Genomic DNA, 21,695 nt, shown 5'->3' with positions numbered 1-21,695 from the left:
TTTGAGTGATTTTAAATTGGCCTTTGTGATTCTCTTATTAATGTCAAGACATTTGGTTGGTGCTTAATTTTGCGAGCGTTTATTTTTATTATCATATAATTGAATAAAAAGTAATTTATTTATTTTTTATTAAACCCAATAGGACTCATGACTCGGAACATGAGTTTGGTAAGTTAAGTCGAGTATGTATGAAACTTTTTTTGTTCTTTTTTTATTTCATTTTTTAACATTATATTAATTAGAAATTGAATTTTGTGGTTTATTTTTTATAGAATTATCATGATCTAAAGACCTAGATAGTGGATTTGACAGGTTGACTTGAATTGATTAAAGTCTATTTTTTATGCTATCGTCTCAATATTTTTTTAAAAAAATCAATTGATAGGTTACCTTCTCAATATTTATAAAAAATATCGGCTGGGTTAACCTAGATTCATCAAAGTCCATCCTTTTATGATCCGGTAATGTCTGTATTTCATTGACTGAAATACTTTAATATGTGATGTACATGTCACTCTATTTGGTCTATCAATAATATCAATCTCTTAAGAGAAAAAAACTCATGAAATAATAGAAGAAGAACAAAAACAAGAAAGAGAACCTAACAAGAAAGAAACACTTCCACTTCTTGTCACATTACTTCTGGCACTAAAATTACTAAAGAAACAAAAGTCACCAGCCAGTCTTCATGAAGGCCAGGCAGCAGTAAATATCCTGTAAACGTGGCATGTAGGCACGGGCCAAGCATGCGAACAGCCTGAAATTAAAAAAAAAGAGAGAGCAAGTGGGCAATTGAAGAAATATTTTAAGATACAGGTCCTTATACGAAAAATATGGAAATCTTGTGTGGCCTTATCATGCTAATATAAAGGGGAGAAAAAATATTTAGTGCAGGACACTATCATGTATGTCCATTAGCACAAGCAGAAGGCCCTATCAAAACGCACTTATCCTTGATAAGTCCACGTAAATTTCCTTTTCACAAAAAAAAAAAAAAAAAATTCAAAAATCAAAATCACCCCATCGCTCACCTTATCTTCCCCAAATTTTTACCCCCCTCTCTGCACGTGTCACGCCACCTTCCCCTTTATATATTAAACCTCCCTCCCTTTCTCCCTCCCATTTCTCTTGCCCTCGAGATCACTCTTGCTTTTTTTTTTTTTTTTTTGGAAATTTATGTATTTTCTTCTCTCTTGATTCCACTTATTGTTTAAAGGAAGGAACAGAGAGAGAGAGAGAGAGAGAGAGAGAGAGAGAGAGAGAGAGAGAGAGAGAGAGAGAGAGTAGCGGAGAGGAGGGAGATCAGAGGGTGGTAAAGAAGAAAAGCAGTGTTGTATGTCAGTGAATTGTAAAGAGATTTATGCGGGTGGAATTGGTGAGCTTGTGAATCCTTTACAATGGCCTCAACTTCGAAAAAAACGACGTCTTCTCCTTCTTGTTGTGACTCTAGTGCTACCACTCCTCCCCTTCCCATTCGCCGTGATGCTGCGACGACATCGGCTTTGGTGCGGCAAGATTGGACTATTCCTGTTCCCTCCCCTGAGCACCGCCCCGTCGTCGATTCTCTCCCGGAACCTTCCAGAACCGCCTCCGCTACCAAAAGTATGTATCTCTCTCTCTCTCTCTATACCTTTTCTGTTTTTTTTTAATCATTTATTGCTTTTTAGGATTTTTTTTTTTTTTTTTTTTTTTTGTGATAAATCCATATTAGAGATTCTCGTTTGAATGGCTCCATTATCTCGGGAATGGATCATCATGATTTGCATAAAATCAGCTAAAATAAATTTATTTTCTTGAGCATGGAATTGCCATATGAATCGCCTGTTTGTAGGTTTTGGATTATTTTATTTTATTTGAAAGGACAATGCTCTAAAGATAATCCTGGAGATATAAAGATGTTTATTCATACCCTTTCGGGTGCTTTAATTAAGGGTCACTGTTTTTTATTATGTTAATTACCACATTTTTAGTTGGATTTTTCATTTTTTGTTCTTGACCAAATCTAATAAAAAAGGAGATAATAAATGTAGGCAAAATCTACACATTTATTGCCTTCCTTTTTTATTTTATTTTTATTGGATTTCATTATTAATGTTATTTTAATTAAGCTTTTAATAAATTATACAGTAGAACCTTATTAGCTGAAGATATCTACTTCATGGATATTCTAAAATAGGCAAAATTCAAATAGGAAAAAAATAAAAATAAATAAAAGAGTTGTCATAAGTACATAGAAGTTACCTACAGCCGATCTTTAATATTTATTGATATTTGAATTAAATTAAAAATATTATTTTTTTATATTGAAATTAAAAATATCATTGATATCACCAAGAATTTTAACCAATTCTTAATGAAAAAACCTTGAAATTGCTCTGTGTCCATTTAGCGTATAAGTCGTTGTAAATAATTTGGTCAAATTTTCCCCTATGCTTTGAAAATTTAGTCAATTTAACTCAGTTCAATTAAATTGCCTTAAATTTTAATATGACTTTAAATAATAAAAAAATATTAATATTTTTCAGAAAAGAAAGTCTTAAAAAACTCTAGAGAATAAAAAAGTTGAAATTTTTTAAAAAGTTCGAGAAACGAAATTTGATTTTCTGGAAAAAGTTAAATTTCAAAATTCCTTATAAATAAAAAATTGATTTTTTTTCAAAAAATATTAATTTTTCATTCCTTAAATATATTTGAAATTATTTTTTTTTATCTTATTTGAAAAAAATTAATGTTTTTATTTCTTAAGGATTTTCAAATTGATACAAACATTGAGGTTATTTTGGAGGTTCCCCAATTCTTAACGAGATAAATATATATCTAAATAATGCTTCACTGGTGTCCTATGGGTATTTGTTAATCTTATGGGAAGTTTATTGCAAACATGCTACATAGAAAATATTGTGGGAGTTGAAAAAATTCTTTGAATTAAAAATACTAACTTATTAATTGACAAACTAATTAATAATTTTTTAGTATTTAGTCACTCTAGAAATTAATAAATTTTTCCAATTTTTTTCTAATCATAGTATTTATTCACTACAAGAAGAAAGAAGCTAAAACTCCAATACTATTCCTCTACATTACAAGTCTCTTTTTATCTTTTTCTCTTTTTGAGATAGATCTTTGCTAGACAATTAGATCTAGGAAACATCCAAAAGGAAAAAAAAACAATCTCACAGAAACAAAGATTTTTTATGTCTTTAATATTTATTTTTCCAAGATATTTTTTTTTAAACTTTCAACTAATTATTTATCAACTTTTATTCAAGCTTCGAAATATGATAAATATCATTTTATTTTTTTAATTCCTTTTATGTATAATGGATCACTAGTCATTCCATACAAAATTTTGACAAATGGATATGTTAATTTGGCTTGATGAATTATTGTTAATTGATCGAGATTGTTAGAGTATTCATAACAGTGAGTTAAGTTAAGAACGTTTATTATCAAAATTCGAAGGAAAACAATTAAGTATATAATTATCGAAAAGGAAAATACCCTATTTGTTCTCATGTGATATCAGAAATTGTCTGACGTTCTTGGATTCATTTTTTTAAGGATTTGAGTATTTTGTGAATCAATGTGTTCTTTCCAGAAGGAGCTTTTCAACCGATGATGTTGCAATGTATATGTTTTGTTTGGTTTGGTTGATTTATATGGTCTTTGTTGTATTATGTTCAGCTGCCATCCCAGTCATGTTAAGGGCTCAGACCAGCCATCCTTTGGATCCTTTGTCTGCCGCTGAAATCTCTGTTGCAGTGGCTACTGTTAGGGCTGCTGGAGCTACTCCTGAGGTTATTACACACGCTATAACTTCTCTTTCTGTAAAACTCCCTTATAAAATGATATGATAGTTGTTGAACCACTGAGCTAATTAACATTTTTGGTTTCAGCTCAGAGACAGCATGCGCTTCATTGAGGTGGTTCTGCTTGAACCAGATAAACATGTTGTTGCGCTGGCAGATGCATATTTCTTCCCTCCTTTTCAACCATCATTGCTACCTAGAACAAAAGGTGGACCTATAATTCCTATGAAGCTGCCTCCAAGAAGGGCTAGACTTGTTGTTTACAACAAACGGTCAAATGAGACAAGCATATGGATTGTGGAGCTCTCTGAAGTACACGCAGCAACTCGAGGTGGACATCATAGAGGCAAAGTGATTTCATCTCAAGTTGTTCCAGATGTTCAGCCTCCAATGGTTTGTCATGTTTCGCTGGCATTTATTCTATTTGTGTCCACTCTTCATGTTCACTTGGTCTTTGAGCTGCACTGAAGATGAAAGTTGATATTTAGGACTGTTATTATTTTATTGGGCTTTATCTAAGTATGTAATCATGAAAAGGTTGAGAAACTAGAATTATAGATGCTATGTTTATCAATGATGAATCCTGAAAGAACCACGGGCCTAAAATTTTGGACTCACACTATTCTAATTGATGGAAACAAAGTTCCTATGGTATTCCAACATCTAGCTAGCATGGATAACAAGTTATTTCACTGTCTTTATTTTCAATTACATTCTTCTGTGTGATTTTGTGTGTTATAAGCCTATTTTGCTTCAGTACACATCATATTTAATGGCCCATTGGCCTGGTCTGAAAATGAAACCTGTGTATCTGAGCTGACAAGTGAACAATCACATTTTTAACCTTTAGTAGCTGGTTTATTTGAAATGACTTCATAGTATTTGTTATATGAGTTATACTTGCACGCTCATTTGTGTTGTTGCTTTGTTTAAATATTCTATTTGTTGCAAGTTCAGGATGCTGTAGAATATGCTGAATGTGAAGCTGTTGTCAAAGACTTTCCTCCATTTAGAGAGGCAATGAAAAAAAGAGGTATTGAAGACATGGAACTTGTGATGGTTGATGCCTGGTATGCTAGAGCTAAGATATGAGTTTTTTCAACATATTATATGTCAAAAAGTTGCTATAGGGTGGTGTGAAGTTATTGATATTTTGTTTTCATATTTATATTGCAGGTGTGTTGGTTATCACAGTGATGCTGATGCTCCAAGCAGAAGACTTGCTAAACCACTTATATTTTGCAGAACTGAGAGTGACTGCCCAATGGAAAATGGTTATGCACGACCAGTTGAGGGCATCCATGTACTCGTTGATATGCAAAATATGAAGGTGGTTGAATTTGAAGATCACAAACTTGTTCCCCTACCCCTAGCTGATCCATTGAGGAACTATACTCCTGGTGAAACAAGAGGTGGTGTTGATCGAAGCGATGTGAAACCTTTACAAATTATCCAGCTTGAAGGTCCAAGCTTTCGTGTCAATGGACACTATATAGAATGGCAGAAGGTATATGTCAGAATTATTAAATTTATCTGCTAATTTATCTCTTATTAACTTCAGAAACATTGATGGAGAATCTGATTACATTCTTGCTGGTTGGCAGTGGAATTTTCGCATTGGATTTACTCCTAGGGAGGGCCTGGTTATACATTCTGTTGCCTATGTTGATGGTAGCAGGGGTAGACGACCTGTAGCCCACAGGTTAAGCTTTGTAGAGATGGTTGTGCCTTATGGAGATCCAAATGAACCACATTATCGTAAGAATGCTTTTGATGCAGGAGAAGATGGTCTTGGTAAAAATGCACATTCCCTAAAAAAGGTTCGTGAACTATTAAACTTGAGATGCACTAAATCAATGCGTTTTGTTTTTATCATCATCAAATTACCATTGCAGGGCTGTGATTGTTTGGGCTTTATCAAATACTTCGATGCTCACTTTACTAACTTCACTGGAGGTGTCGAAACAATTGAAAATTGTGTATGTTTACATGAAGAGGATCATGGAATTTTATGGAAGCATCAGGATTGGAGGACAGGTTTAGCAGAAGTGCGGAGGTCTAGGCGGCTTACAGTGTCCTTTATTTGTACCGTCGCTAATTATGAGTATGGATTTTTCTGGCACTTCTATCAGGCAAGTTGAATCCTATACTATTTGTACTCCAATACACATCTATGCTAACTCAGATGTTGGACTTGTGATCAAGGAGAAGGTGTTTGTTGCAAAATGCATAATTTTATTGTGAAGACTATTTTATGGACCAGTTGAGTTTAATGCACTTTCTTGAACTAGGAGCATATATATTTCAACAATTAAGTTGTTTCATTATTTGCTCTGTGCAGTGCCAATTAACTGTAGGCTGTATCTGTAAACAACTTCTTTGTGCTTCCTTTTCATGAGCTACTTGCACCTATTCTCCAAATGTTGATTTAAGCCAAGTGATAGATTGCATTGTGCCTTGTTTGTTGGCTGTACTGTGCAATCGTAAGGATTTAGAATGACATGCAAGTTGTTCATTGCTTCAGGATGGAAAGATCGAAGCTGAAGTTAAGCTAACAGGAATCCTTAGCTTAGGAGCATTACAACCTGGGGAAACTCGAAAATATGGTACAACCATTGCCCCGGGTCTCTATGCACCAGTTCATCAACACTTCTTTGTTGCTCGTATGGACATGGCTGTTGATTGCAAATCGGGTGAAGCTTTCAATCAGGTACTATGCATTGAATTTCTGAGCTATATTTGTCCGATTTCAAATTTTCAAGTACTTGGGGTAGTGCAGTGCTTGCTGCTATTTGGAAATGGGATTTACTTGTGGTTAAATCTCCATTTCTGGCCTTCACTGTAACCTGGATTTACCTGTAGTCTAGTTCGGATGCTTGCTTGTGTTAAGAGAAGGTGGGTTCTATCAGTCAGAGAATAGACTTGGGATTTACTTGTGAAGACCTTCTGAAATTTTAATAGACCTAATAAGGCATGACGTTCCTTTGAATTAATAGAATACCTCATTAATACCAATGCCTTTATGGTCAATCATAAGGATTTCTTTGCCACCATGAGATGATGCGCTTCTTTGCATGCTACATTGTAGTATTTGTTTCTTAATTCCTCAATTCTGATCTGTCAATAAAAAATTGCTGCATGTTTATGGAAAGATTTACTTTGAAAAACTTATAATCCTTATTTGTAGAATATTAGATGGTTCCATTCACTTATCTTTCCATTTTGTAGGTTGTTGAGGTAAATGTTGAGGTTGAGAAACCTGGGGAGAAAAATGTCCACAATAATGCGTTTTATGCCAAAGAGACACTGCTTCAATCAGAACTGCAAGCAATGCGTGATTGCAATCCCCAAACTGCTCGCCATTGGATTGTAAGACATTCTTTCCCCTGTTGTAGAGCTGCTCTTGCTAAGTGATTGTTAAATACAATTGTTTCTTTCTTTGAAATGCTTGATGTTGGATGTATTTTTCAGCATATTGTTTACTTCACTGTATTATTGAATCTATTAGATATTACTGGGAACTAAGATTATTCCTCCTGGATTCAATGCTATGAAATGACTGATAGGGCCTAAGTGCCAGTGCTGAAAAAAAAAAAAAGAGCCTACTATCCAGTGACACAGTCACCCAGAGTTTAAGTTTTCAAATCACTTGGATAAAAGATCTTTTAGTTATCCACATCATGCTATTTATTCTTCAGGTGAGAAACACTAGAACTGTAAACAGAACTGGACAATTAACGGGCTACAAGCTAGTACCTGGTTCAAATTGTTTGCCATTAGCTGGTCCTGAGGCGAAGTTTTTGAGGCGAGCTGCTTTTTTGAATCACAATCTTTGGGTTACTCCTTATACACATGGAGAGATGTTTCCTGGAGGAGAGTTCCCAAATCAAAATCCACGTGTTGGTGAAGGACTGGCTACATGGGTTAAGCAGAATCGACCATTAGAAGAAACTGATATAGTTCTTTGGTTAGTTGAAAATCTCTCCTTTCTCTTGTGGGCGCATGTGTCTGTGTATTTATAAATTTATTTCTATCTCAATGAATATGAATTCAGGATTTCCTTTAGTTAACAGTAGTTTGTCTCTTAAGCACTCCCGTGTTCATCTTTTTTTGGATTCATCATTTTATTATTCTGATGACATGGCCTTTCGCATCATGCTATTTGAAGGATCAAAGTGGCAAGACCCATTTGTCGTGAATGTACTGGACCACTAAAAAAGCAGTGATGAATGAACATATTTTATGATCTCCGATGAGTATTTTTGTTTTCAATAATAATAACCATGAAAGGTTGATAATTTGTCATACCTTTGATTGTTTATTCATTTTTAATGCAACATTTACAAGCTAAGCTTCATGGAAATTCTTCTGTGTGTCATGTATGATTCTGTTTATTACAGGTATGTGTTTGGGATCACACATGTTCCTCGGTTGGAAGATTGGCCAGTCATGCCAGTGGAGCGCATCGGTTTTATGCTTATGGTATCTACTTTGCATATACAATCTCATTTTACCCCCAATGTTCTTGAATGTTTTCTGTTGACGCTCAAGAATATGGCCCTACATTATGAAGCATAATGTTGCTAAAGTTGTGTAGATTTTTTGCAAAAGGCCTCGCAGGTCTAAAACTTAAGTTTGCTCTAATCACATTATTCTTATGATTTTTCTTGATTGATTACTACCATCATTCAAGGTAGTACGAGTAATGACTAACATTGGATTAGATATCCAATCATCTTTTAGTGGTGAAAATCTTGGTCCAGTTCTGAGTACGTCGAATTACATTTCGGTCCTCTACATGCATGTCCTGTATTCATCTCATTCTGCTGATGTTTGCGTAATGCAGCCTCATGGGTTTTTCAACTGCTCCCCTGCCGTGGACGTTCCTCCCAGTGCATGCGAATTGGATGCTAAAGACCATGATTCTAAAGACAACAGTGTAGCAAAGCCACTTCAAAATGGGGTGCTGGCCAAGCTCTAAGCTAATTACAAAATAGTAGTCTTCCCCATCACCAAAAGAAGTCAAGCTCTGGATTTGCCGTGGTGCTGAGAAGGTACTGCATGCAGCAAGTGCTAACCAAATGCTAGATTAATGTCTCGCTGGTTTTGTGCATCATGAACATCTAGATTGGGTTCTTCTGGTTTGATTTGACATGCTGATATGTTGTGGGTTTGAATGCTGATTAATTGATTTATCTATAAAAAACTTGTTTACTGTTAGCAGCAGGTTCATGTGACTATATGTTTAATCGTGTGTTGCTGATATTTATGTATAAAGCCAAGCCCGTGAATTTTAAGAGTATTTATGATTATTTTTTAAATAATTTTTTGCCACAGCGTTTTCAAATATATTCTTTCAACACAATAAATAAACACATACTTAGAGCGTGTTTGACAATGTGATTGCGGATACTTTTCAAATAACTTTTCGTGCTAAAATGCATGCCAACAATTTTTTTTATTTTTTAAAAATTATTTTTGACATCAGCACATTAAAACGATTCAAAACATACAAATCATATTAAATTTTAACAAAAAAAAAATTATAAATTTTTAATACAATATCTTGAATCATTTCATTATGAATCCCACCCCTTAATTTATATATATAGATATAAATAACACATTAATTTCTTAATCTTTTTTTTAAACCTTCTGTTTTTTTTATACAATTATGTTTTGTTTTGTTCTAGCCATGATTATATAAAAATATATATTAATTAATCATTAGGAATCATTAAATTTTAATATCAAGTGATACAAATAAAAATAATATAAAAAAAACAATAAACATAAACAACATAAAATTTTACCGAATAAAATCACTATACAAGAACTAATTTGAAGTTTTAGTACTTAATTTTTTTCCAATAAAAAACCAATATTATAAATCTTTAAGCTATTCATATTAATAAAAATATCCTAAGCAAAACTAAAAGATTAATAAAAGAATTTTAAATAATTTATTATTAAGAATCATAAATTAACCAGGTTAATAAACCAACCAGAGTCCATGCCAGCATTGATCGAGTCTTAGATTCTGATTTGTGGACTCGGTTATTCAAACCCCAGCAGCTCCCGTCATCACTCTCAAGCTCAAGTGGGTCAATAATTATAGACGCTCCAGCCTGCCTAGTAAATAGTATTCTCTTCCTGCAAAAGCCATTGGCTACCTCAGCTCCACGTCCATGTGAAAACAGAAGCAGAAGAAGGAAGGAAAAAGAGAAGCTTCCCATCCTCTACTTTCTCATGCTTTCTTTTACTGGGTAGTTGTAGTAGTTACCAGGGAGCACTTCTCACAAAATAGAACAAGGACAAATCTATATTAGTCCCCGAACTATATATAGTTTGTAGATTGAGTTTCGTATCAGCTAATTTTATACATAGCATCACCCATCAATCTATCTATCCGAGGATCCACCTCTCCTCAAGATAAATTAGCCCTTGAGCTAAGATAAATTAAGTCAGTAAATTGATAGAGCCTTGTGTGTGTGCGCGCGCGCGCGCGCTAAGTGGGAGGGGATTGAGTGCTCAGGAGGAATTAGTTTCAGATCATAAGAACATGTATCATCTCTGATTATTTTAGCAGAAGAAGCCAATTGAGGAAATGGAGATAAGATGGGGGATCCAATCGATGAAATCAGTAGTTTGGAGCCTCAATAGAAGAGCTACGTGTAAATAGAGGTCTCCCATAAAAATAGGTGAAAGCATCCTATTATATATAATAATTATTATTATTATTATTTTTATTATTCATTTGATTATTCGCCCTTGTTGCAGAGTCACAAGGACAATCAATCCCAAAACCAAACGTTTACTTGATTATTTTATAACTCTTCCAGTTCCAGCCAAACTCAAACACCCAGCTGCGTAGATTGTCCGAATTGATGTCAGTACGAGGTTACAAGAACTAGATTGTCCAATCCAGTTAAAAAAAATGTCATCTGCTTCAACCGCTACTGTTACTTCTTCTTCTACAGTACCTCCTCGTGTAGTAGAAGAGAAAACTGTGCAAGAAGAACTCTCTCTTCCAATCTTACTTGCAGATCGTGTCATAAAATCAGCCCAAGAAGCTGAATCTTTAAGGCAAGACTGTTCTGACTTAGCGAAACAAGTTGACCGCCTTTCCCAAATGCTCCGCTCTGCCGTCCGCCTTGCTGTTTCCATCCCTTCCCTCTATGACCGTCCTCTCCGCCGTATCGCCTCCGACATCACCAGGAATCTTGACCGTGCGCTAACACTTGTCCGCAAATGCAAGAAACATAGCGGGGTACTTCGGCAAGTGTTTTCTATTACCACAACTGCTGATTTTCGTAAGGTTTCGAATCTTTTAGAGTCTTCTATTGGTGATATGAAATGGCTGCTTTCGGTTTTTGAGTCTGATGGTGGTGCTCATTTGTCTTTGCCTCCTATTGCTAGTAATGATCCTATCCTTGCTTGGGTTTGGTCTTCTATTTCTGCTGTTCAAATGGGTCAAGTTAAGGATCGTGTTGATGCCGCCAATCAACTCGCTTCGTTAGCGCGTGATAATGATAGGAATAAGAAGATGATTGTTGAAGAAGGTGGGATTTTGCCTTTGTTGAAGTTGCTCAAGGAGGGTGCTTCTGCAGAGGCACAAATTGCTGCTGCCACTGCACTTTCTAATATTGCAAGTGATAGAGAAAGAGTTAGGTTGATTGTTGATGCACTTGGGATTTCGATGATTGTTGGGGTTTTAGGGGATTCACAAACGAAGGTTCAGATTTCGGTGGCCAATTTGGTGGCGAGAATGGCGGCTTTGGATGATTATGCACAGGAGGAGTTTATGAGATTGAATGTGACTAGACCATTGGTGTCTTTGTTGTCTAGTCATTTGGATTTGGAAATAGCGAGTAATAATCCTGTTAAAACTAGTATTCCCTCGCTTATCGAAATGAACAAAAAATTAGCTTATAAGAGTTTTAAGGCTAATTATAATTCGGACAGTAGTAGTCATGGTGGTTCACATAGTAATAAGGAGAGGGAAATGGAGACACCAGAGATGCAGCTTAAGCTTAAGGTTAGTTGTGCAGAGGCACTGTGGAAACTGTCAAGAGGGAGTGTGTCCAATAGTAGGAAGATTACGGAGACAAAAGGCTTGCTTTGCTTAGCGAAGATTGTCGAGAGGGAAAAAGGGGAGCTGCAGTTTAATTGTTTGATGACCATTACGGAGATCACGGCAGTGGCAGAGTCCAATGCTGATCTTAGACGTGCAGCTTTCAAGACTAATTTGCCTGCTGCAAAGGCAGTTTTGGATCAGCTTTTAAGAGTAATTCAAGAAGAAAGTGATCCACAGTTGCAGATTCCTGCTATTAGGTCAATTGGTTGCTTGGCTCGAACATTTCCTGCGAGGGAGACTCGAATAATGGGGCCTTTGGTTTCTCATCTTGGTAATAGGAATGTGGAAGTCGCTACAGAAGCTGCTATTGCCTTGGGGAAATTCGCATCTCCGGAAAATTTCAATTGTTCCGAGCATTCAAAAGCAATTATAGAGTTTGATGGGGTTCCCCCTTTAATGAAATTACTACGGTCTGGTGATCAGTCTCAACTGCAGGGACTTGTATTATTATGTTACCTCGCATTGAATGCTGGGAACAGTAAGGCTCTTGAGCAAGCACGCGCTTTGAATGCTCTTGAGGGGACAGCTCGTTCTGTTTTAGCCCAACATCCTGAATTGAAGGATTTGTTTGCCAAGGCCATACACCACCTCACTCTTTATCAGGCTGGAGCTCCTCTCAATAGACAATCTTTGGCACCATAATGACTATTGCCTAACTTTTCATCCTTGTGAGTGTTGTAATATACATTACACTAGATTCTTTCTGATAATTGGAGAAAACTTGGTTGATTGGGACATGATTGTTGAACAAGATTCAGTGCATACTTGAAATATGTATTGGATTTCAGTTCTACCTAATTTAACAAGGTTTTCTTCCTGTAATGTTGAATTAAAAGCTTTTGTTTGTTCTGCAGCTTGTATATTTATTTTTTTCAACCTTGCTTTACAGCTTTGAAGTTGCCCCTGCATTAGGGTTGGTTTTTGTTTATGCCTGGCAATTTAATAAGCTTGAGGTAAGCGACCTTTGTTTGAGTTGTCCAGAATTGTGGTTGCCACATCCTAAAGATTTCTGCCTAGGTGTTTGTTGCTTTCTGCTAGACAGTAACTTCTACTTCCCTAGTTTCCACCTTTGTTTGAGTTTTCTGTGGGATTGCTATTCTGCTGTCGTATCCAATTGCCACAACCCAAACACATCCTAAGAATGCATGCTATTCTGTTGGTAATGTTATGGTCCCTGATCCTTTAGAGGATCTGAATTCTTTACTTTTCCATTTGAATAGATTTTTTTCAGAGTTGTGGAATTGTATTGTCATGCTACGTGACATTAAAGGTTGGTAATAGCGAGGCTCTTGAGCAATTGTGGACTTCAAATTCTCTTAGAGGGGACAGCTCTTTCTGTAGCTCAACAAACATGATCACCTTACTCTTCATTAGGCTGGAGCTCATCCCATAGACAGCCTTTCGCAACATAATGAATTTCACTGTTTTTGCTGTCAAAACCATTCATCCTTGTCAGTGTTGTTATTATGTATGCTAGACTGGATTCATAACTGTTCAGCAGGATGGATTGCCAAGTTTTTTTTTTTCTTGTGTGTTTTGTGCACATGTTGTTCTCTCTTTGCAGCCAACGACCTTGTCGGGAAGCTCTGAAGATGCCCCTAGCTACAAGCATGAGGTAAAAAATTCTTAGCTATAGATTTCGTTCAGAGTTGTTACTGAGAGGCTCATAACATCTTGAATATAGTTAGTGATTCTGTGGTTGCATTATTATTAGGATGAACATATGTGATACTAGCTTATCATGTCAGTAAAACAGCTACCATACAGGTCTTCATTCTGTTTTAGAAACTTGCAGCTTTCCTTTTGAATTAACAGTTATAAACATATATCCTGTTAATCCGTCTCCAGATAACTGTTATAGAAATTGTATCTTCAGACATTTTAGGGGTTGAAACTAGCCTTTATCAGGATGATCATACATTTCCAACAAAGAATTATTCTGTGTTATGTTTTGAGTTCTCTGTGCTTGCCTAGAAAGAATACTATCATTATTTATGCCATGCATATTCTGACTCTCTGAGGCTGTTTTTTGTTTCCATGTTTTCCCCATGCTCTGGAGGTTTTTCATCGATCAGATAATTTTTTGAGAAGTTCTGATTAAGTAATTGATTACCCGTTTTTCTTTTTCGTTTTTGGTTATTGAGAAGAAGATTCAAACTGAATTTAATGCGAATTGGGGGATAAAACATGATATTCTTCTTTTGAACATGTATTTATTTGAGCCGTTCCTCATTTCCAAGGCATATTAATTTGTTGCAGCAAATATTTGTTGATTGGATTTTTTTCTTCTTCCCCTTGGAATTGTGATCTTTCCCACGAGTAGCTATGGTAGTGCTTCTCCATCCACGATTCTATGCCACTACCAGACCAAAATGCAGTCACAAAAAAACAATGGGTTCAAGTGAGGCCACAATTTAACAAGTAGAGTAAACACGCACACAGTGATTTTCAATCACAGAAAACGCTGATGGATCTTACCAAAAACCTACAGAATCTTAAGTGAACCATGATGGGGAGAAGCTAGCCCTGTTTTTTTAATTGTTTGCTTAGAAAGAAAAAGGTAGGCTCAACTCAAAGGCCCACAATTAGCTCTGTGGGCTAGGTTTGGTGCTGTACCGAATGCCCATGGCTATGGAATGGCAATTTAGCACCAAGCTAAATGGTATAGATCGAGTACCATCCTCCATTTCTTCATATCAAACCAAGAAAATGAAACTCTCTACGTATCCCTAAGCATCAGATTTTATTACAACATGATGTTGTACACCAGGAAACCGGGTAGATTCAATAATGACGAAATGAATAAAGTAGTATGTGCTTCATTCTACAGCAACATTTTATTCTTTATTTGAAAGGTTCCAGACCAGATTTGATCGTTGGATGCTTAAGACTCCCATGCTTAAATCCTACTTCATTATGATGATGCTCTGGTTTCTACCTCTCTGCTGATTAATTAAAAAATCTGCTTCCCAAAAAAGGCTTAAAGGATACTGGGGTGAAGGGAAGCTAGAAAAGGACTCGTTAATTCTTTGGTAATCAGGTCTCCTGCTTTTCTGTACCTTGCTGGCTCCAGCCATACATACACCCACCTCACTCCTTCATCAGGAAATCTCTGTTGCAGTAAATTTTTGTTGTTGGAATTTGGATGGCAACATGCAAGTCATCGAGCTTGTTATTATACAAGGGATGCCCTAGAAGCCAATAATGTTCTCTAGACCGAACCTCCCACTACGCCACCGTGAAGTTCTCATGTCTCAGTGAGCCATCAAACTCTTTTTTCTTTTTTCGAAATGACTATCGTCAAAGGCTAGCTTCCCTGCAGCCAATGTGGAGAGTTAGCTTACATTGCTTGCCAATGGTACCTGTCAAGTTTAACCAGAATATTTACACTTTAGTAGCCATCAAGACTAAAGCCTTAACGTTAATTTGTCCTTTTGGTTAAATCTTCTTGTAATGTTTTTATTTTATGTGTCAATTATAAGCAACGAAGTGAAAGTAGTGTTAGAGAAAATAATAAAGGAATTGCTTACTCTCCCACCTAACTTCAATATAAAACCAAATAATTAACTAAAAATTAAAGCAAAGAGTCAGAAAGCGATTTCCGAATCCATCTCAATGTGGAAGAAACAATCATGAATCATGTAATTAGAAGTTTCTTTGTTCATATATTAAGAAATAGGCAATCAATAGGGACATGAAAAAACTTGTTCCTTTTTTATTAGACTTTGCCATTAGGTAGGTTATCTTTGATGAGAAGTTACAAGAGAAGCTTTGAACTTAAGAAATCACTTGATGTTCTTTATTGAAATCTTAAGCTTCGCGGCCAAAGTTTCGTGTTTGAGGCCATCATTATACTGTTAAGCCTAACAAAAAGCACAGATCATGAGAATCTGTCATCTTCTTTACGATACTTGCAGAGCTGGAAGCATTCTGAATTCTGATTATCTTGTATACAAGCGTATCGTAAGTATCAAGTCGTGCTGAATACCAGCACAGGTTGGTAGTTTGAGCCTGGGGTTTGATTCATTTTAAGAAAATGGGAACAATATTAGTCAGCTATGGCATTGAAAAAGAATTAATGCCATCGATGAAATCGGTTTCCTTTTCCTTGAAACCCTTTTTGAGTCTTGAACAAGCAATCTCCAGGAAGTTGAAAGGGGTTATCTTAGCTGACATTGATATGCTTGATCAGCTTGAAATCCAGGCCTCTGTGTTTTTCATAGCTAGAAGACGTCCTTGAATATATATATATATATATATATATATATATATATATATATATATATATATATATATATATATATATATATATATATATATATATATATATATATATATATATATATATATATATAGATTTCATCCAAGAATATCATCTCCATCACATGACCATCATTCTCTTTCCCCTCGTAATATTTTGCTATATACGTGGACTTGGCAAACGCGCTGCTCCATTATTATTTTTTTTTCAACAAATTGAACTTTGAACAATGATCTATATTAATAGAAGCAAAGGAGATCAATATTTGATTGTGCATCTCCAATTTTAAATTAATAATTAACCAATTTTACAAAATTATTGTTAAAAAAATTAAAACAACAACGAACAAAATTTACATAAATAAAAAAACAAAGCCTTTTCCAGCTACACTATGTAAAAGACATGAAAAACTTCACTTTAATCCCTCAATATTTCTATTTGCTTATTTGATCTCAAATATTTTAGATTATTTTTATTATGTTTTATGTCTTTGACGTTGAAAGATTAGATTGGAAGTTGCTAGAAAGAAAAAGAGAGAAGAGAGAGACATAGTTTGAATGGTCACATTATGGGCATAAAATAAAACCTATTATGGTGTAAAAAGATATATCTTGAAGAGGAAAATTCAATAGAGATGTTGTTGCTATTTGAACATTCTTGAAAAAATAGATTAAGCTCCTTAAAGTATTTTTAATTAATTGAGTTGGATTTTTTATTTTTAGAGTAATTATAAAGGGTGTTTTGGCATTAGAAATGAATTTACCGAGATTCTTACAATATTTTGAGAATGTTTTTAGGTAAAAATAAATTAAAAATTAAGATTTTAGAGTACAAAAATTTAAATTCTAATTTTACAATTAACAAGATAATTATAAAAGATAATAATTGATATCATGTCATTTATTAAGATGAATAACTTATTATTCACTTCGTTAAAAGTACAATATATTAACCACCTTTTTTTTTTTTAGGGCTAAAGCCTTGGGCATTTTTTTAATTGGATTTTAAAATAATATCCTCTTTCTCACAATTTTTTTTATCTATTTAGTTTAACTATTTTTAAATGATAATAAATTGTTTGGACTGTTTTTATACATCTAAAAGATAATTGTAATTTATCTTCTTTTTCTTCTTTTTAATATATTTTTAAAATAGATTAGTTGTATTTGTATTATACATTTATATAAACAAAAATAATATGTACGCAGCAAAAACTATAGTAAATATTCAAGATAAATATATATATATTTGCATTTTTATATTTGTTTGATTTCTTGTTAGGAAAATTAACTTTTCACTTTAGTTTTTAAATTAATATTAATGATTTTTTTATTTATTTACAAGTCAATGTATTTCTTAACTCACTGTATTAAAAATACACATCATCTTTCTATTATTCATTTAAAAAATTTCATGATTTAGAAAAACACATTTAGAATTATCTTGGAGTATATATAGTGGGGATATATTAGCTAAGTATGTCGATAAAACAGCAACCTCGATTTTAAGTTACAAGTTTAGGTACAAATTAATATTTCAGTATTTCAATAAATAAAATATTTATTTATTCTCCTCGATCGTCTCTATAATCGTTCATTCGTTTGATTATTTAATTAATCATTTTGTGTTAGTCAATTTCTATCTTCCATGCCTCCCAGGTGGTGCTGATTGGTTAAGAGGATGCGATTTTCAAGAGCTTAATCTCCCTAAAATTAAGAATGAAAGCAGCTCGCATAAAGCCTGAAATCAGGCAAAAGCTGCCTTTTAACTCATCCAGTTGATGCACAAAGTTCATGATGGCTGTGCTAGCAGTCATCATTGCGAGCTTGGGACTTGCAAAGGCATGAACTTTCTTCTATGTCAATGGCATTATCAATAAAACAAATGAGTATTAAGATATCGGATCTTCCCCTTTAAAAAAAACTATAGTATATACCTCAGCATGTTATTAGATTTCTTCACAATTAATACCTTTATAAATTATAATATATAATGCTCATATACACCGTAAAAAATCATTTCAATCTAAAAGTTTAATCTATTATATAAGATTTCAAAATATAATTTATATTATTTTTTGACACATTTCTTTACATAAAAGTCTTTTGAACTTGAAATTTATATAGATATATGCTATTTTGTGTTTAATTTTTATCAAATAAATAGAAATGATATGATTCGAATTCATGATCACTTGGTTATTATATAAAACTCTAATCATATCATTTTAAAGAACTAATTCAATCAAATAACTTAAGCTGATAGGTGGTATAAAAAAAATGTACATATATTTGAACCCTAACTCAGAGCCCGATATCATTCTAGCAACTCAAGCTCTAGCAGCAAGCTGTTTTACTAGAAGCTTGGAAAGGAATTCCTCGAGGAGGATAGGTGCCCTAAGCCCAAGAATTTTCTGGTTGCCAGCCTGTATTGTGTGATCGTCAAAACGATAGAAGATACATGTAAATCTCATGAATAAAGCAAAGCAGCTAAGGTGATCTCCATGATGATAGCTCTTCTAATTAGATTCATGAACATTACGCAGCCCTTCCATTGACTAGATATAAAGTTACCAAGACCCCTCCAATATTATTCATGTCGGTGTAGTTAATTTTACCCATCGGATTAAGGTCTCAACGAGCTATCATTACCTAAAGCACATCACTAGAACTTGTCGGGACACCGTTATTTGACCAAGATAGAGACACCATAATCCGACCAACCAATCTTAAAAAGGTACATCCTTTTAGTACTTCCAATGTTTTTACCCCTTCCATTTTTTTTCATTTTCATGGTTATGATCTTTTAATTGTTTCGATTAGATTGTAATTAGAACATGTTAATTTGTAGTGCTTTCTTAATTATCTCCTATGCAACAGGCTTACATTTTTGGACCCTTCCTTTCCCTAAACTCAGATTTGTTTTAAGAAAAATCAAATTAATTATATATTATAGTTTAAAATACAGGGCTTCAAGAGATGGTTTTTATAATCATTATCACTCATCACATGCGAAAACATAGGGATAATTGATATATTTTTTTTTATTAATAGTTTTATTTAATCCCATGAGATTTAAAATGACGTCAAGTAACTTTGCAGACTAAACACCCGTTAAACTAATTATTATAGCTAGTTGATATGGAAAGTTTAATTTTACTGACTGTTGCTGCTGCTTTTCCCTTTTATCCTTTAATAATGACCTTGTTTGACTTGCCCTTCTTGTTCATGTAAAACAATCAGTAGTTGGGGAACAAAATGTGATGTTTATATATCGTTTGAGATTGGTCAACTGATCACTGGCATCATGGCTAGCTATTTACAAACTACAATCCCATAATTAATTTTTAATCTGGATTAATTTGCAGTAATCTTGGGTCGAGCCAGGTTTTCTATAATTAACTACGATGTGAAAGTTTAACTGTGTTAATGATTATTTATGGTGATATGATCACAGATTCGTGGGAGTTGAACGTTGCATTAATGATTATTTATGATATGTATCTTGCAAATGTTGAGAAACACACTTTTTATACAAACTTTTTCAGTGCATGCATTAAAGTCCAACACCGATCATCCTGATGAACCTCAACTTCATCAATAAACATCAATACGGGGTATTAAGCCACTTGGTGTCAAATATTTTGAAACAAACCATGGGCTTCGAGCATTTTATGGAATAGCTATCACTATATTTGTTTTTACACTAAGGATATGTTTTTTCTTTTGGTAATCGTGAGTGTCTGGAAGAGCTTATATGCACTTCAATTAATCTCTTGAGATTCTAAAGTTAACGACTAAATAAACCTCCAATAACTCTGAGATTTGTAATACTCTCATTAGTGATTTTTAAAGAATAAATATAGGGTCTAATCAATTAAGTTACACTCCTCATTATTCTGAGAATACATTTCTTAATACTATTCATGAGTGAGTAATTATTTTCAAGATTCAAATTATATAAAAAAAATCTGTCAATTTAAAGTTTAACAGCAATCGCATACTTAGCTTAGTTATCCACACTAGCTATCGCCATCTATCACTCTCCTAGTTAAGTAATGCAGAAATTTATCTTGAAAAAATACGTTGTTTCCTAGGGTAAGCATTAATTAATTCAATCCAATTCAATGTCACGTAGAAGAAGATCACAATTCGCAAGTTGGTCTAATTTCTTACGTGTAGTTCATAATAAATGCCCCAAGTCATGAATTGAAACCTAGCTAATATATATGATTTGATGATGACCTTAGGTTACTTCCGAAGAACCTCTTGGGAATTGATAGCATGGAAAGATTGGCTCCAAAAATATATAGCAATGCATTAGTTGGCCCTGACCACGTCATCTTCCAAGACTAGTGGATATCCAGACGCAGACATTTTTGGTTGTCTTAATTAGGTTAAAAAAATATATATTAGAGAGCAGCTTTGTTACCATTACATTCATCCACCACCTCTACCCAAGACTTGTTATACTCATGTGGTGATTTCGTGTGCATGAGTGTAGTATTTTGTTAAAACTATTTTTGTATGAAAATAATTTTTTTTATTCTTGATATTATTACATTAAAATCATAAAAAATATATATGGTGCCGTAGCATGATCTTGTGATGAAAAAATTAAAATGATGAAAGATTTGATTCCGGGCCTCTTTGGATTTAGGCATGTTTCGGGCATATACATGGAAATGTATAGCACAGAGGACTGGCAAGGAAATGCACTGAAATGGCACTTTCCTAGCTATACATCGATGTCTCTCTTTTTCGAAGAAAGCACACCAAGGCCATGTTTTCAAGTTATGGCTTTCACTGCAACATTGAGTTCTGGGGTTGGTGGCAGCCCTTAATTTGTATATTAGTTTGCACATATCCACGAAAAGCACCGGAAACCAAGATGATTGATCGGACCTTTTATGTACGTTACTCTAGTTGACCCTTGCCAATTGCTTGCCCTTCTTCAATCTCCTTCAAGATATCTATATCTCCATGACAATATCTCTCTCCAATAATGGAGATAAGCTACGACAGACAGCCAATTTAAGCCTTTTGGAGGGACTCGCTACACCAATGCATGGAAATGGAGGGGCCTGGAATAGCAGCTGGATTATATGCTAGGAAATCAGCATCTCAGATACGACTATAGGCCCCTGGATAATTTTGTTATTAAGACTCTGCCAGAGCTTCAAAAATATCACAATCAAAACCTACCACACCACCCCTCTGATTATAAATTAAGTATACATTTATACATATACACCACGATTCATGCACATTCAATACATTATATACTGATTTATTTATGATGGTGATGGAGTCCAACTTGGTCTGCTGTTAAAAGTTCCTGCAAGGGAAATTGATTTAAAAATTGGCGAGGTTTTTGCTATATAAACGGTGTGTGTAGATAGCTTAAGCCGGCAAAAAGACAGACATGAAAATAGCATTATAGCTAATATATAATAATGATGGTTAGTTAGACACCAACTAATTAAAGA

At 34.4% G+C, this 21,695-nt stretch overlaps 2 protein-coding genes across 3 annotated transcripts; both read left to right on the top strand.

Moving 5' to 3' along the window:
* Nucleotides 1–940: 940 nt before the first annotated feature.
* Nucleotides 941–9,111, top strand: LOC133675012 (amine oxidase [copper-containing] zeta, peroxisomal-like). The gene is made up of 12 exons (XM_062096277.1): nucleotides 941–1,602; nucleotides 3,685–3,797; nucleotides 3,897–4,202; nucleotides 4,767–4,879; nucleotides 4,986–5,316; nucleotides 5,414–5,629; nucleotides 5,705–5,941; nucleotides 6,334–6,519; nucleotides 7,038–7,178; nucleotides 7,508–7,776; nucleotides 8,210–8,291; nucleotides 8,656–9,111. Exons 1-12 carry the CDS (start codon nucleotides 1,398–1,400, stop codon nucleotides 8,788–8,790), a joined length of 2,334 nt encoding a protein of 777 aa, XP_061952261.1. The 5' UTR covers nucleotides 941–1,397; the 3' UTR covers nucleotides 8,791–9,111.
* A 1,436-nt stretch (nucleotides 9,112–10,547) lies between these two features.
* LOC133676290 (uncharacterized) lies at nucleotides 10,548–14,189 on the top strand. Of its 2 annotated transcripts, XR_009835569.1 has the most exons (3): nucleotides 10,548–12,614; nucleotides 12,836–12,899; nucleotides 13,511–14,189. XR_009835569.1 is itself a non-coding variant. In XM_062097946.1 (2 exons), exon 1 carries the CDS (start codon nucleotides 10,747–10,749, stop codon nucleotides 12,586–12,588), a length of 1,842 nt encoding a protein of 613 aa, XP_061953930.1. In that variant the 5' UTR covers nucleotides 10,548–10,746; the 3' UTR covers nucleotides 12,589–12,614; nucleotides 12,836–14,189. The 2 variants fall into 2 exon arrangements, 1 of the variants encoding a protein (XP_061953930.1); XM_062097946.1 differs by having other exon boundaries at nucleotides 12,836–14,189.
* The last annotated feature ends 7,506 nt before the right edge of the window (nucleotides 14,190–21,695 follow it).

This window comes from Populus nigra, chromosome 16 (genome assembly GCF_951802175.1).
Source record: "Populus nigra chromosome 16, ddPopNigr1.1, whole genome shotgun sequence".
In the NCBI taxonomy this organism is placed as follows: Eukaryota; Viridiplantae; Streptophyta; class Magnoliopsida; order Malpighiales; family Salicaceae; genus Populus; species Populus nigra.
The sequence above is the reverse complement of the archived record's forward strand: the minus strand, read 5'-3'. Positions and strand labels throughout refer to the sequence as shown.

Excerpts from the sequence above, each read along its gene's own strand:
- LOC133675012 (XM_062096277.1), top strand. The coding sequence starts at position 1,398 with ATGGCCTCAACTTCGAAAAAAACGACGTCTTCTCCTTCTTGTTGTGAC. Across the intron at positions 1,603-3,684 it reads AACCGCCTCCGCTACCAAAA|CTGCCATCCCAGTCATGTTA; the intron begins GTATGTATCTCT and ends TATTATGTTCAG. Across the intron at positions 4,880-4,985 it reads CTTGTGATGGTTGATGCCTG|GTGTGTTGGTTATCACAGTG; the intron begins GTATGCTAGAGC and ends TTTATATTGCAG.
- LOC133676290 (XM_062097946.1), top strand. The coding sequence starts at position 10,747 with ATGTCATCTGCTTCAACCGCTACTGTTACTTCTTCTTCTACAGTACCT.